This window comes from Pipistrellus hanaki (genome assembly GCF_964339955.1).
Source record: "Pipistrellus hanaki genome assembly, chromosome: 14".
NCBI lineage: Eukaryota > Metazoa > Chordata > Mammalia > Chiroptera > Vespertilionidae > Pipistrellus > Pipistrellus hanaki.
The window spans coordinates 17,238,832-17,254,962 of record NC_140516.1 but is presented as its reverse complement, the minus strand read 5'-3'; the positions used below and the strand labels follow the sequence as shown (position 1 = coordinate 17,254,962).

At 39.1% G+C, this 16,131-nt stretch overlaps 2 protein-coding genes across 4 annotated transcripts in view; both read right to left on the bottom strand.

Moving 5' to 3' along the window:
• The window catches only part of AIFM2 (AIF family member 2), a 132,277-nt gene that overhangs the window by 31,803 nt on the left and 84,343 nt on the right, over positions 1–16,131 (bottom strand). The window lies entirely within an intron of this gene.
• Positions 837–16,131, bottom strand: part of SAR1A (secretion associated Ras related GTPase 1A) — a 197,743-nt gene continuing 182,448 nt past the window's right edge. For all 3 annotated transcript variants that reach the window (XM_084903717.1, XM_084903715.1, XM_084903716.1), the window contains 6 exons: positions 12,409–12,482; positions 12,142–12,261; positions 11,205–11,270; positions 8,278–8,381; positions 4,585–4,716; positions 837–3,203 (listed from right to left, as the gene is read on the bottom strand). In XM_084903717.1, coding sequence (XP_084759843.1) covers positions 3,087–3,203; positions 4,585–4,716; positions 8,278–8,381; positions 11,205–11,270; positions 12,142–12,261; positions 12,409–12,466 — 597 coding nt within the window. In that variant the 5' untranslated portion in view covers positions 12,467–12,482 and the 3' untranslated portion in view covers positions 837–3,086. The remainder of the gene's footprint in view (positions 3,204–4,584; positions 4,717–8,277; positions 8,382–11,204; positions 11,271–12,141; positions 12,262–12,408; positions 12,483–16,131) is intronic.

The window sequence follows — 16,131 nt, the reverse complement described above, 5'->3', positions numbered from 1 at the left end:
TTGACTCAGCCCTTTCTCTGGTTCAATTCCTTCTTAAAAAACACAAATGCATATGAACATATAACCCATGGCCTCCTAACATAAACATGGACATTAGATTCAATCACAGGATGCCTTCAATTTGAATACATACTTGGTCAAAAAGAACCTGTTAAGCCTGAATGTCGACCTATGAACCAGAAGGTCATGGTCAGATTCCCGGTCAGGGCACATGCCTGGGTTGTGGGCTCCATCCCGTGTGGGGCATGCAGGAGGCAGCCAATCTCCCTCATTGATGTTTCTCTCTCCCTCTCCCTTCCTGAAATCAATATATTTTTTTTAAAAGAACCTGTTGCATTTTGTTCCCATTATATTCATGCTGGTACTTTAGTTTTAGAATCTCATTTAGGATTTTCTAAAAGTAGATCTTCCTACAAGCCTAGTAAATGCACAAGGTTTCTTTCTTTTTTCTATTTTGCCAAATGTTGCATTTAACTGGATCTCTCCAATTTTGTAGAAAAATTATGAAACACAGCTAAAAAAGAATGCAGTCCTTACTAGCATATTAATGTAAGATTTTGTTCAAGTCTTCCCTATTCTCTCACAGAGATTACCACCAATCCTGGGACCACTGCATGTTCTAAGGGTCTCAAACAGCACTAAATTCATTACTTCTAGCGGAATGGGTAAACTGGCTAAGCTTTTTTTTCTCCCATGGTAGCAAAATTTAAGTCTCACATCCATTGTATGTATTTCTTCCCACAAGTAGGAAAGAACTTTTGCCTTCCCCAGCACAAATCTTGTGATATGTTCAAACTCAAATCATTGCAAAAAAAAAAAAAAGGCAAGACACCAAGTTTGTTTTAACTTTTTATTAAAATGCTTAGGATACAGACTGACTTTCTTTTGTAAATGACTGCTTTACTTTTCCTGAAATAGGACCTCTATGCGCTCTGATAAAACAGAGTGAAAAGTCTCCATGCATGGGAGTTCCTGCCCAAAGCTCAGATCCTCACTGTCAGAGCCAAGCTCCTCACAGCTGCTTCTTTCTGCTGTTTCTACAGGAACGGTGTTGTACGTGGGGCAACAGACAGATGGGTGCCACTTGGTTTTCAACCCCTCTTTCTCCAGTGGCCAACATAAGCCACTTTCACCAAGAGCTGCCCTGTGCAGAATCCATCATTTTCTAGCTTGCCACAGAGTGAGTACGGGGAAAGAGGGGAAAAGAGAAAAACAGGAAAACTAACACTGAAGTGATCAGACTCTCTTATCTCTGGATGGAGAAGGATAGATTACCTTTAGCCAAAGTAAATTAAAAGTATACAAGTTAATTCACCATTAGCTAAATTTGTTCACTTAAGGTTTTAACCCCTTTCCAAACCAGCAACTGTCTTAATCCAGCTATGCTTGCTCATAAATAGTCATGTTCATTCACTCATACTCCACTGAGCCTCCGCATTTGGTACCTGGCAGTGAAAAAGTATGCTATCCTAATAGTACTGAAGATATCGTTAACAGTGAGAAATCCAACTTAAGAACAATACTCTCTTACCCCAAAAATATGTTATCCACACTTTCCCTACCTTCTTATTATAAGCAAGAATCCACTGAATTCCATCATCTGCATATCGGCATCATCATCACCATTTTTCAATTTGGAGGAAACTACCTCTAATTTTTCATTAAAGGAAAAATGAAGATATTTTCCCACCTTAAGACCACCTCCCATCCTGTCTTTTAATGCAAGGGTAGAAAATTGGTGAGGATCAAGAAAATCCCATTTCACCCATGGCATTAAAATGGAAAGCTATCAACACCACCCTCATCACTCTGCTGGGGATGTGGCGGCTTCTGTATGAGTGCTTGCTGACAATAAGTGGTGCTGGCTCAGAAGGGAAAGCCCTACACGAAGTTCTTGAATTAAGAGTTCCCCCAGCTTATTTCTGGAATGGAGAAAGGCAATGCCATAAAAACAAAATTCTGGAAAAGATGTTAACCTTTAAACACCAAAACAATTGATAACTGATTTAAAAGAGAAAAAAAAAAAAGCTCATGAAAAGTCCACCAAGTAAAACCCTCCCAGATTCAACCACATGCTACATTACCAGATTTTTAAGTTCTCAAATCACAGATTTAAGAGCCCCTAAGCTGTTACCTGTGTCCTTGTGTGACTCTATTTGGAAAAATCCCCCTAAAATCTGTGCAAAAGTAATTGACACACTTGGAGTACAAGACAACATAGGAGATGGTCTCAACTCTATTCTGAGGCAAAAGTCATTTTTCTATAACTGAAAAGAAAAGTGCTACAAAGAGAAATGAAACCACAATTCAAAGCAGACTGGCTGACATCTGTAACTTTACAGGTAATGATAATAGCAATGACCCACTGAATGATGACCTCGCCTGCAGTGAACACTGAGCTGTGCACTCTGTGAGGAGGACAGCCCCAGCTGGCCAGTGGGAACCTACAGCAACTGCGAGGCCAGGCCTGCCCCTTCGGTTCTCTGTGCCCAAGGTGATGGCCCCTACTCCAGGCAGTTAGGCAGGGGAGCTTCTCCCACCAACTGCTAACTCAACAGCAGTGAGTTCACACCTGACCGAGCTCTGGCCACCAACATGTACCTCTGAATAATTTTATGAAGTATCTATATGCCATTCACTAGATTTAAAAAAAAAAAAAAAAAAAAAAGGAATAGAAAACTCTGGACCAAGTAAATTGTAAACTCAAAAAGTTAGAAGGGAAACCAATTACATAAACAACACTTTCTTTAAAAAATAGAATTGCTTTCTTTTGAAATCAACCTCAGTGGTGAGACGTGTTTTTCTGTTCAGGTGCCCCAGGATGGCGCACAGCTTTTCCCGGCAAATCCTGCCAGCTTCCGAGTCCTGGGATGCTGACTGCACCAGCACATGGGGCAGCGTGACTTCCCGACAGTGTGAAGAGCACATGTCACCACTGGGAGAAGAGAGAGCTGACAGACTCTTGGCTTCTCAACGCCAGGCATGGTTGTGGAGAGCTTTCCTTGTCTATTAGAAAAGTTCATGAGGAAGCTGTGAATAGGATCAGTCCAGAGAAGTAAAACTCTTTTATTTTCACTGTCCAAACATCAGTCAATGTACTGGGAGAGCCAGCGGAAGCCCTCGCCGTAGCCTTGCCTCTTGAGCACACTGCACATGAACACTTCCATGGGGCGGGCGTTCAGCTCCTTCAGGGTCACATTTCCCTAAGGGAGGCAAAGTCAAGAAAGGCCTGTTAGCACCTTCCTGGTGGGAAAGTTGGAAAGGGTGATCACAAAAATCACTTTCCCTGTTCCTCAAAAGCAAATCTCAGGAGGGATTAATTTAAAAAGTGTGGTCCAGGCCATACAAATGACTTCCCAGGGCTTCATACTTTCAGGATAGAGTAAGCAGCACAGTCCCACTCGCAGCCTCTCCCTAGGAAGTGCATTTGCTTTGAACACACCAACATTCACTGCCAGCTATGGCAGCAAACCAAGAAAAAGGCCACTGGGACCCACAGAGCCGGCATGCTCTCTGGGACAAAAGCCTGGACTTTTTAGAATATTCTCATTGATGCAAACATTCAGAAAGGTACACTAACAACAGGTTACACTGAAGAAATGAAGAATTCATGTGTGTAATTCTCATGCAAGAAAGGGAAATTAAACAGACTAGAGAAAGCATTTCTGGAAAGAAATAGGTAGCCCAGGGGCAAGACTAAAGAACTATCTAAAAAAGTAAAAGAATTATTATAGATTAAATATGCCAAAATCCTGAGCTGAGAAGGCTAGCATTCCTGCTTAATTATAGTTGATTTAAATTTTCTCTCTCAAGCATACTTTTCTTCTATAAACTGGAGACAACATGATCTATTGATCTAGAAGACTTGGGTCCTACTCCTGCTTTTTATTACTGACTTGCTGTGTAAACCTAAACAAATCACTGTCAGAGTTTCATCTTCAGAATGGGGATAACAGTCCAAGAATCCAGTGCTTTGAATTCAATGCTTAGAATATGATATATAGCCAAAACTGGTTTGGCTCAGTGGATAGAGTGTCAGCCTTCGGACTGAAGGGTCCCAGGTTCGATTCCGGTCAAGGGCATGTACCTTGGTTGCGGGCACATCCCCAGTAGGGGGTGTGCAAGAGGCAGCTGATCGATGATTCTCTCTCATTGATGTTTCTAACTCTCTATCCCTCTCTCTTTCTTTCTGTAAAAAAAATCAAAATATATTTTTTAAAAAAAGAAGGAAATGATATATATATAAATGAACACACTTCTTCATAACCTGAAATCTCCAGTAAAAAAAAAAATGACTTCTAGCTTCAAAAAGGTTTTTTCAAATGAGATTTCTAAGAATTAAATTTAAAAGACAGTAAAAAAAAATTCTTAAAATATTAAGTTTGCCATTTGTACCATTTCCTTCATTCTCATGTATCACATTAGAAAACAGTTAAAGGAAGATTATGTTCCAGCTTTCACAGTCTATGAATTACCTGTAATGCAACAAATCCTAAACCCAGTTAAACTTTAGAAAAACAAGTAAATTCTAGATAGCAAAGCTGTGAATTCCCTTTGTATGTCCTCTGAAGATTTTTCTCTTACCTTCCCTGTGGTCTGTCCATAAAGCCCAAATATCTCACGAAGTTTTTCTTCACTAATTGCATCTGCTCTGTCAATTTTGTTACCCAAGATAAGGATTGGCACATTGGATATTGTTTCATCAGTCATTAAAGCCTGAAGAAAAGATAAAAAAGAGTGAGGATCCAGAAAAGCCACCAGATAATGAAAATCACTTTGACTTCCATTTGTCTAAAAGGCAGCAAATGTAAAGTAAAAATCTAATCATTTTTACACTTGAGTGATTAACTCTAAGTTTATTCTGGACATTATATACAACATTCTTAATATTAGGCAAAAAGCCCCTAAAATACTTTGATATTAGGCAGAAATCCCCCAATGGCTTCAAAACAATGGCAACTTAAGGCTGTGTCTGTTTACAAAGAGTAGAACCACCCTAACCGTAGCTTACACAGACCACCCTTGGGCTATCCACTGAGCAATTTGAGAAGCATGAATGCTCTGACTATTGAGGCTCAAAAATGACTACAGGACCTCCCCAGGTATACACTGAGTGCCCAATGTGTGCAAAATGTACTGACGGACATGAAAGGGAGGGTAAGACACATCCCACTGGCCTCAAGAAATCCTCACTCTATGTTCACACATCTGTCAACAAAGCAAGGCGAGTGCATGATTAAGTATCACAACGAATGGGGACAGAATATAAGTTCTGAAAGGCAATCAGGGAAATAAAATGCTGACGTGGGCTTGAGGAAAGTCTTAGCAAGGATGTAGAACCTAACTAGGCTCTGAAGGAGGGACAGGAGGGACAGGAACCCTAGCTGGTTTGGCTCAGTGAAGGAGGGACAGGACTAGAACAGGTGAAAAAGAGGAAGAAGAATATAAGCAATGGCTTTACAACAGGGGAAGAATTCAGGAAGCTTTATGGAGTATCATCTGGCTGGATTAACACATTTATGTCGACATGCAGTGACAGAGTAAAAGGGATAACCAACATTACGGTGCTAGACTGAGAGGCTAACTGCAGTGGACCATAAAGACCCCAAATCCAGAAGTTACAGAGAGAATCTATATACTTTTAGTGCAATGAATTCCCAATTATCTACCCGTAGGGCTCAAGTAAGAGATAATGATCGAGCCTAAGGTGGCAGCATATAATGAACAGTGCTGCAGGAATTTTGGAGTAGAGACTGAAGTTTGAATGATAAAAGACAAAAGAGGAGTCAAAGCTGGCAGAGATTTCAAGAATGGGTGAGCTGTACCTAGTGCAATGTGAGGGGACATCATTTATTAGCATTAACACACAATTCTCATACACCAGCTTGATGTCCTACAATTCAACTCAATTCTACATCATCTACCTGGAGATAAGCATCAGATTGCACAAGCTAAGGGTTCAGTCCTACAAGACTCCCACTCCTCTTCAGACACCAGTAACAAGTCCAGGTTAGTGCTTGTACTTCTGACCACTGGATATAAATCAGAGGTTCCCATACCCCTCTCCCTTTTTGGGTTTAATGTGTTGGAATGACTCACAGAACTCAGAGAACCGCTTTACTTGTTGGATTGTTGGTTTACTACAAAAGGCCGATAAAAGAGATGCACAGGGCAAGGTACGGGGAAAGGGCATGGAATGTCCTCGCCAGGTGTACCTCTCTCCCCAAATCTCCGGTGTTCACCAACCCAGAAGCTCTCTGGGTTTCTATAGAGGCTTTATTACATAGTAATGATTGATTAAATCCTTGGCTGCTAGCAACTGATTCATCCACCAGCCCCTCTCTCTTCCCCGGGGGGTCACGAGCTGGGGCTGAAAGTTCCCACCTCTGACTGGTTGGTTCTCCTGGCAACCAGCTTCATCCCTAGGTGAGGTCTAGAAGCTACCTCATTAACATAACCAAAGGTATCTATGTGGCTCCCCTCACTTAGAAAATTCCAAGAACTGTATGCCGGAACTATGGATAAAGATCAAATATATATATATGAGAAACATATTTAGTCATTCAGATTATCAAAATATATTTCTGAATTACCAAATATATATTTTTTATAAATCACAATATTACACTGGGAATCTAGTTCTTACTGAAAGGAAAAGCTATTATAAGAAAGACTAGAGTTGAATAGATAAATAGAAACATGCTTTGACCATTTAAGTTCCAGGAAATGATAAAATCAGAGGAAGGAAGTCATTCATGCATGCTAACAAAGTGCCTATGTGTCCTATGTTTTGCTAGGTGCAGGGGTTTCGCAAAGAAGGAAGACAAGATCTCTACCATTTAAGTTCACAGTCTGGTGGGAAAGACCAATAAAAAAAAACTAGGAAAAACAACAGACATTGATGAGGTGGAGAGTCTAACAATCTGAGAGGGAAAAGAAGGATTCCTAGAAGTGGTCATGCCTGAACTCTGAATTCTTTTCAAGGACATTTTCAAGTTTGCCAGCAAAAGGAGGTAGGGGGTCAGGTGAGAAAGCCAGGCAGGATAGCCACGTCTGTATACTTGAGATATATTTCAAGGTAAACAACAGAAAAGTAGTTAGTAAAATAAACAGAAGCATGCTCTTGAAAGAGTTTATGAGCTATGCAGATTTGTAGATTTTGTTCTGAAGATGATAAAGATCTATTAATGGATATTAAGTAAGGCAATGATGAGTCTTGAGAAAGTTCCTTCTTGCATTATTACAGTGGATAGCAGGGTGGTGATGAAATCTCCAGTAATTCACAGGGTCCTGGACTACATGTCCAGATAGATGGGGAGGAAGATCAAGTTTCCATTTCAGAACAGAATTGGTAGGATGAGTTGTATAATGGGCAGCATTATGTATGAGGTTGGAGCTCAAGAGAGGTATAGTCCAAAGAAATACATTTGGGAGTCACTGTGGCAAATGAAGGAATGGAAGTAGGCTGGACCAGCCTAGAAGCAAGTCTAGACTCTGGGGGGAAAAACCAAGAATGTAAAGAGGAGTTTACAAAGAGAATGGCTTGTGTCAAGGAGTTAAGTAAGGGAAGGACTGCCCTGTAGGTGGTTTTACATGACACAAGAGTATAGATTTGAGAAATGTACTTACAAATTAACTTGAGACATGTTCAAATTGCCAGGAACAAGAATGCAAAGGGATAGTTATAAATAAAAAAGAAAGAATAGGCACAGGGCAAAGCAGTAAAATAACAAAGGCAACATTACAGAAATTGTCAAGCCAAGAAAATGCAATACTGAGAAAGGAGAAAACTTGAAGCGAGTTCTTAACAGTACCAGACTCTGCACGTTACCAAAACTGAAGACTGAGAAGACTATTACAGTCTGGCAAGTCATTCAGTGCAAAGGTGGGTAGGCACAACCTGAGAAGGCCGACTCAAAATGTAAAGGACGAATGCTAATCCCTTTAAGGTATCACTATGCCGATACTTCATAAAGAGTGACTATATGTAGTATGTGAAAGGGACGGCGTTAATTATGATGAGACAACAGGCATACACTGGGGAGTGTCCTGAGCAAACTGGACATAGAGTTACCCTATGCTAGATATAAACAAAATTAATTTACTCAAGTGCAAGCTAAGTATCCTTAGGACACTGAAAAGCAATGTTGTAGATTTTAAAACACTTTCTTCCCAAAGTAGGACCTTTACCAAATGTTAACTGGGACATTTAAGCATAGGCACCACTAAGCTGTATTCCTTAGAATACAGACCACAAGAGAAAATATATCAACATACATTAAGTTCAACTTTGGATTCCATGAGGCGAGGATGATCTGCACAATCCACCAGAAAGACAATCCCATTAATTGCTGGGAGATAATTTTTCCAAACCCGGCGTGCTAAAAAGACAAAGTTCGTAGTTGCATCAGTAAAAAATATCCATTTTTGAAAATGAATAATCTAATGATCTATGAAATGGTCAAATCGTGGCCAGGTTTCAGGAGCATTAAACTCCATATGATTTTCCAACTCTAGCCATTGTTAAAAGTCAGAACAGAAGGTATATACTGATGGTCCATGAACTAAATGATTTTAAAATTCAAAAACTAAGAGTTTTTACATAATTTTCTCCAAGACTGCAACATCTGGCAACCCCATGCCCACCTACCCAATGCCCCTTTGGATAGTCTGGGCTGCTGAGTTTGTCAAAGTTCCCACTATGCCTTACTGTCTTACACCCAGTTCATTTCACTCACTTAAATCACCTTTCTTGCCTCTGGAGCCATTTTAGTTTGCAGCCTCTGAGTTAAAATATCATGATGCCAACTACCTGTCCATATAACTTCAGTCCCAAGTTAGTTCCTAACTGATGTGTAAGTGTAGGGACACACTCATCTGCTCAGCCCTCAGGGAGACTGGGCTGACAGGTGGTCCAAGTTTCCAGGCCAATCACCTCGGTCTCCCCCATTCAACCCAGTGTGCTTATAATCCTTTTTTATTTGCTTATGATATGAAATGATAATGGCTTGTGAAGCAATACTTAAACTATCACATCAAATAATACACAATTCCCACTTCAGGTGTTTAAAAACACCTACTGTTCCATATTCTCCAGATGACTTCAGTTCAGCTTATAACTATTATAATTTATACAGAATATAAATTTGTAAGCAGTTACAAATATTTTTAAAAAGCAGGAAATACACCATATACCCTTTTGAACCCAAATGAAAGTAATGCAAGCTCATTGGAGGGGAGGGGGGAAGCCCTGGCCGGTGCTCAGTGTTAGAGCATTGGTCTGCACATTGGTCTGAGTTTGATTCCCAGTCAAGGGCATGTTATAGGCCCAATTCCAGCCTGGGACTGGGCGTATGCAGGAGGTAACCCATGTTTCTCTCTCACACAGATGCTTCTCTCTTTCTCTCTTTTTTCTCTCTCTCTTTCTCCCTCTCTCCTTCTCTCCCTCCCTCCCTCCCTCTCTCTGAAAAGAAATCCTCAGGTAAGGATTAACAAAACAAAAAAACCTAAACAAACAAATCAAGATAATCTATAATACTCCATCAAAACACACACACTGCTATTTTATATGATTGTATCCATGCTACATATATGCCTTGGAAGCATATAAGTATTAAATAAATAAAATACATATAATTATATGCTAATGAAATCTGACTATAAAATTATTTGGACTGCTTCCCGGCCTTTTGGCTAACAATTTTTAGCTGAACAATTAAAGTTATCAATACTCTATTTATTTATCTGTTTTGGTTAATCCTCACCAGAGGATATTTTTTTCATTGCTCTTTAGAGTGTGGAAGAGAGAGAGGGAGGGGCAGAAAGAGAAAGAGAAAGAAAAAGAGAAACAGAAAGAGAAACATCAAATGGTTGCCTCCCACACACACACCCCCAACAGGGACCAAGGATCAAACCTGCCACCCACCCATGACCCTTCAGTGTGTGGGCCAATGCTCTAACCACTAAGCCCACTGGCCAGGGCCCAAGATGCTATTTTTTTTTTTTTTTTTTTAAATATATTTTATTGATTTTTTACAGAGAGGAGGAGAGAGGGATAGAGAGCTAGAAACGTCGATGAGAGAGAAACATCGATGAGCTGCCTCTTGCACACCCCCTACTGGGGATGTGCCCGCAACCAGTGTACATGCCCCTGACCGGAATCGAACCTGGGACCTTTCAGTCCACAGACCGACGCTCTACCACTGAGCCAAACCGGTTTCGGCCCAAGATGCTATTTTTTAACTAGACTTTTAAAAAGCCATACTAGAGTCTAACATAATGCTCCAAAAGAAAACTTCTCAATAGGTTCTTTCTCCCACCTTCCCAGGATATTTATTCCCACATCTTAAAAGTTTTACTCCTAAACCTCGAGTCTTGCCAAGGGTAAAGTAGTGTCTACCAGAAAAACATGGCCCATTCTGTATATCTCTAAAACACATATAAGACACCTGATAGGAATCTGGGAACCAGACAGGCTAATACTGTACTGGATTATGTTTCAAAGGAAAAAATGCTATAAATGAGATATGGATAATTGACATCCCCCCTTCCCCACAAAAAAAAAAAAAGGAATATACACAATAAAGTAGATAAAAACAAAACTTCCTGGATTTGATAACTATTAAGATCAGATAAGGAAGTATTCTTGTTCTTAGGAAATATACATTAAATACTAAAGAATATAAGACATGATGGCCCTAGCCAGAATAGAGCATCAGGCCCATAGACTGAGGGGTCCTGGGTTCGATTCCTGTCAAGGGCACATACCTCAGTTGCAGGCTTAGTCCCTGGCCCTGGTCAAGGCCCATGCAAGAGGCAACCAATCGATGTTTCTCTCTCCTCCCACTCTCTCTAAAAAACATTAGAAAAATAACCTCATGTGAAGATTAACAACAAAAAGAGCATGATGGACTCATAAATGGTTAAAGAAAAGTAAGTATTAATATGTATTATATAGAGAGAGAGACTAATAAATCTGGATAAAAGGTATAAAGCAGTGGAGTTCTCTATTATTTTTGAAACTTTTCACAATTTGGAAATTAGTTAAAAAGAATAAGGGGATAAACCAACTTCATTAGAGTAATAAGATTTCAATCCTAAATGCAAGCAATTTAAAAGGTAAAAATGACACACTGCTTTTAAAAAAAGAAGGGTGCAAAATGAACCGTAAGTCAATACCATCTTTTCGGTAAATCTTTTCTTACCTTGCTCATGCCCACCGAGATCAAAAGTTGTAAAAGTCATTCCAGCAATTGTCAGCTCTTCTGATGCTGAAAAATTATCAAAAAGAAGAAATCAACTTCTCCATCCACACAAGGCCCAGCTCTGAGTATTATAAGCCAATACAAAGGCAAAATTTAGTAAAGCTTTCACCTTGTAAAGAAAAGAATACAAGTGTAAAAACATTCTTAAGTTAGTTTTAAAAGCCAAGTTTCTTTTTCTCCAATGTGTCTGCTGCTTCTTAGAAGTAGACATGAGAGATGTGCCCTGTTATAGGAATAGTGGGAATAGAGAGTGACCAAGTTCCAGAAGTTCAGTTTTTAAGTATGTGACCTGAGTATGTCCTATAGAGAATTTTTTTTCAAGTGAGCTGTCTTTTGGGAAAGCTGTCTTTTTCTCAATTAAGAAAATAATAGTCCTAGCTAGTTTGGCTCAGTGGATAGAGTATCAGCCTGCAGATTGAAGGGTCCTAGGTTCCACTGCGGTCAAGGGCACATGCCTGGGTAGAGGGCGTGTAGGAGGCAGCCAATCAGTGATTTTCTCTCATTATTGATATTTCTCTCTCTCTCCCTCTCTCCCTTCCTCTCTGAAATCAATAAAAAAAATATATTAAAAAAGAAAAGAACTACATTGCCCAGCCAATGTAGCTAAGTGGTTGAGTGTCAACCCAGGAACCAAGAGGTTCCCAGCTCGATTCTCAGTCACATGCCCAGTAGGGAGTGTGCAGAAGGCAGATCAATGATTCTCTCTCATCGATGTTTCTATCTCTTTATCCTTCTCCTTTCCTCTCTCTCTCTCTAAAATCAATAAAAACACGTCTTTAAAAAAGAAAGAGAAGAACTATTTCAATTGGGGATTCATCCTCCAACCCTGATATTGACCTTTAAATATCAAAAGATCAGCTGGTATTTTCAAACCTACTCGGATGTAATGTTGGAACATGCTGGCCCAATCTGTCATCTTTGAGCATATGTAGAAGAGTGGTTTTGCCTGCATTGTCCAAACCCAAGAATACAAGTTTCCCAGATTTCTTGTAGAGTCCTAAAAGAGAAAAAAAAAAAAAAAAGAAAAAAAAAAAAAACTTTAACATTTTGTTCTCTATATATCAAAGGCTACTTATATTTAAATTGCTGGAGGAAATGCAGAAAGTTTGAAACCTATGATATATTTCAAGGATATTGGCTTTACCTAGGAACTGGAGCACACTGCTGAAGCCATTGTAGATCCACTCAAAGATGAAAGACATTATTAATGCTTACTACCTGTGTAAAATATGAGAACAGCAAACATTAGCTTTCCGAATGCCATATAGTTCCGGAGAAGTTAACTCTTATTCCCAGGCCCTGATGCATGTTTACAGTCCCAAGAGAAACAAAGGATTTGACACCTGGAGGGAAGTCTCTGGGGCAAGCATGTCAAACTCACAGTCCACAATGAATATTTTTGTGGCCCAGCCAATATAACCATATATATGTAAGAAACATTTTTTAAAAAATTTTATAACTTAATTTTTATAATATCCTACTATACATAATTATTAATACATTCAATAATGACTGATTACTATAATCGTATTGCATTCACTTCCAGGCGCACCATTTCTCTTCACTAAGACCAGCAGTGAATATTTTAGCAGCCGATTGCCTCCTCATTAGTCTTGTACAGACCTGTTTGGTGTTCACAACAGGAAATACTTTGCTTTTGGAGAACAAGAAAAATAGGCTTATTTGCATTACACTTATTAATCTGTGCAGTTATTCAGTGTCTGGTAAGTTAATGTTCAAGAAAAGAAATTAATTTTTATTAAAATGTTCTATTATTTTATGTTAACGATTACTCGTTTATTTCAGCCCTTTGTTTTCAGCATGTCTCTATCGAAATAAACCTTCGTTTCTATGAAAACTGAAGCTTTTGTTTTTTTGTCGGCCCACATAAACAATTTTGTTTATTTGGCCCGTGTTAGCCTTTGAGTTTGACATACTTGCTTCTGGGTCTTCAGATCTGCACAAACTCCTGATTTCCTAACAGTTTTCAACCTACAATATACTTTCCTCTTTGAATGTTACTCCTCCAGGAAGCTGCTCATTCCTATTCCCTTGATACACCATTGCTGTCTACCAGTTAACAAAACCTGTAGAAAATCAGTCCCATCAATTATCTGCATCAAAATTTCACATCAATTCATTAAGTAGAAAATGAAGGAAAAAGGGACAATTAAGCAGAATGAAAAGCATATTAACCCATCCTTGTAAACTGCTCTGAAAAACATAGTCCGCGGCCCTGGCCAGGTAGCATCATCCCAATATGCCAAGGTTGCAGGTCTGATCCTCTGTCAGGACACAGAAAGGAGCAACCAATGAATGCATAAATAAATGGAGCAACTCTCTCTCTCAAATCAACAAATAAAAGTTTTTTTAATTTCTTAAAACACACACACACACACACACACACACACACACACACAGAGCATAGTCACAATTTGCCTTGCTGCATTTATCAATGCTGTCTCATATGTTTGTTTGGGGTTTGTTATCTTGCTTTCATTTTCTTTTTGCTATCTCTTCTTAAATAGTAGTTGTTTAGCCCCTCTTGCAAATAAGTGTCTCAACTTACAAGAGATACCACTATTTTGGAGAGCCATGTAGCAGTAAGAAGAGTACAAGTATGGATTTTCTTAAAATGAGAATACTCAAGAGGACATTGTAGTAGGTTCCCAGCCAAGTACATACCTTAGTCAGTACTGATACTAACATCACTTTTTAGACTGTTTCTCATAGGCCTTGACAAAGCTACAAGGTCTGCATACATTGGTAATAAGCAAAAGGATCTCTGAGTGAAGTTTAGAGGCCCTAGAGCCCATGGTAGGTGTTAAGGTTTCTCACCTCGTTAGCATTTCCTGATCACAATGAACTTTTGCCTCACTATCCCAGATTTGGTAAAGAGAAAGACTCCCCATTTTCACTCCTGTCCATCATCAAAAGCATGTGAACACAGGGCTTTATACTAGCTGTGACCAACTGCTTTATTAAGTTTTATTTTTTAAAAAATAACAAAAGATTGGTTGCATTACTATTACTACTAACTTGTAAAAGGGTTACTCATAAAAACCTATCTATAGCCCTAGCCGGTTTGGTTCGGTGGATAGAGGGTCAGCCTGTAGATTCCATCCCTAGTAGGGGGCGTGCAGGACACAGCTGATCAATGATTCTCTTTCATCATTGATATTTCTCTGTCTCCCTCTCCCTTCCACTCTGAAATCAATTTAAAAATATTTATAAAAAAGCACAATTAAAAAAATAAAACCCTATTTATATTCTTCATTCAAAGAATGCTAGATGAAAAAATTAAAAAATTGAGATGTGTGTTAATTTTCTCTTCATACAATTACTGGCTTTTGTGTTTGTTATTTTAAAATGAAGCCGTGGCCTCACCTATAAACTGTAGGGACTGCTAATGCTTATTTTCTATGGCTCTGAACATAAAATGGCCAAAAGAAGGGTGGGAGTTTGAGTCAGGATGGAGACTGAAGGCAAAAACTAAATATGAAAAGATAGTAAGGTTTTTTCCCTTTCAGTAACATTAATATATATTTTGGCAGAAAGAACAAATTTAGCATGTTAAATAACAGCTTTGTCTGGAAATTTGTCCTGCACTTTAAGAAGTCCATTGACTTAACACACTTACAAAGATCCTGTGCTGAACTTTGCACTGGAGTAAGTAAAAGGACCATGTGCCACGCCTCTCAGCCCCACCAACAGCCATCCTCCCCTACTTTCTGTCTGCCCTTGGAGAAGTGCGGGTCGCCTTCGGAGGTGCTTCCCACACTGATCACTCCGTTAAAACCCAGCACATACCCATTTGTACCTCACTGGTTTGCAGTCCAACTTTACAGACTCTTTGTCAAGTTTTACCACGTCATTTTAGAACTCCCAACGAAATGAATTCTCAGAAAGTGACAAGGGAAAACCGCTTTTGAAGGAATTTTTCGTTTTAAATGAACTACTTTGATTTTCCAATTTATTTTTCCTTGACATAACCTGCTTTGAAAGTCCTATAATTCTTCCCATCAGAATGATCTATGGAGAGTGAAGAAACCCTTCAGGTGATGATAAAAGAAGAAAAAAACCCTATTGGGTACAAAGCATTGTGTTGCATTACTACTCTAACTTCATGGCACCTCCATTCTTGAGATCTTAGGGTCTGTATCCCTTTGTGAGCTTTGCTTTTATATAGTTTATGCAATGCCTGCACAAATACCTCTTCACACCAATCCTACTGGGCAGGAATCCTTGGCCTCACTTAACATCCTGAGGATACTGACACTCCAAGGTTAGCTGGTTTAACAAAGACTGTTCAGCTGAAAAAGTAACAGCGCCAGAACTTAAACCTTCCTCTTTTAATACCAAAGTCACCGCTCTTCCTGTTAATATCACAAAAAAATTCAAACTGAAATCACAAAATGCTTTTAAAAAACAACAACAAACTTCCTCAACCCACCAATTACACTCTTGATAATTAATCTTCTAAAGTTTTCTTCCGTAGAATGCATCACACCTTCTGAATGGTATGTTAACCAGCACAGACCTATCCTTGATCCCCTTTACCACCCTATGAATACTAACAGGCAATTTGGTATTTTATTGCAAACTAGAGTACTCTACAATTTAAGAACTCTGAACTATCAAAAAAGGACTACCAACATACCCAAACTAAAATTTACAAATTTCATTTACAATTAAAATTAAAAAATAAAAATAAAATTTACAAATTTCAAGACTGACTGACCAAATAAATAACAAGGAAAAGCACTAGATTGACCATTAGCCAATCAAGAGTCTATGCATCCCTCACTTCCTATACATACTCATTACTTCTGCGCATACTCTGAGCAACTCTGAAACACCATCCCAG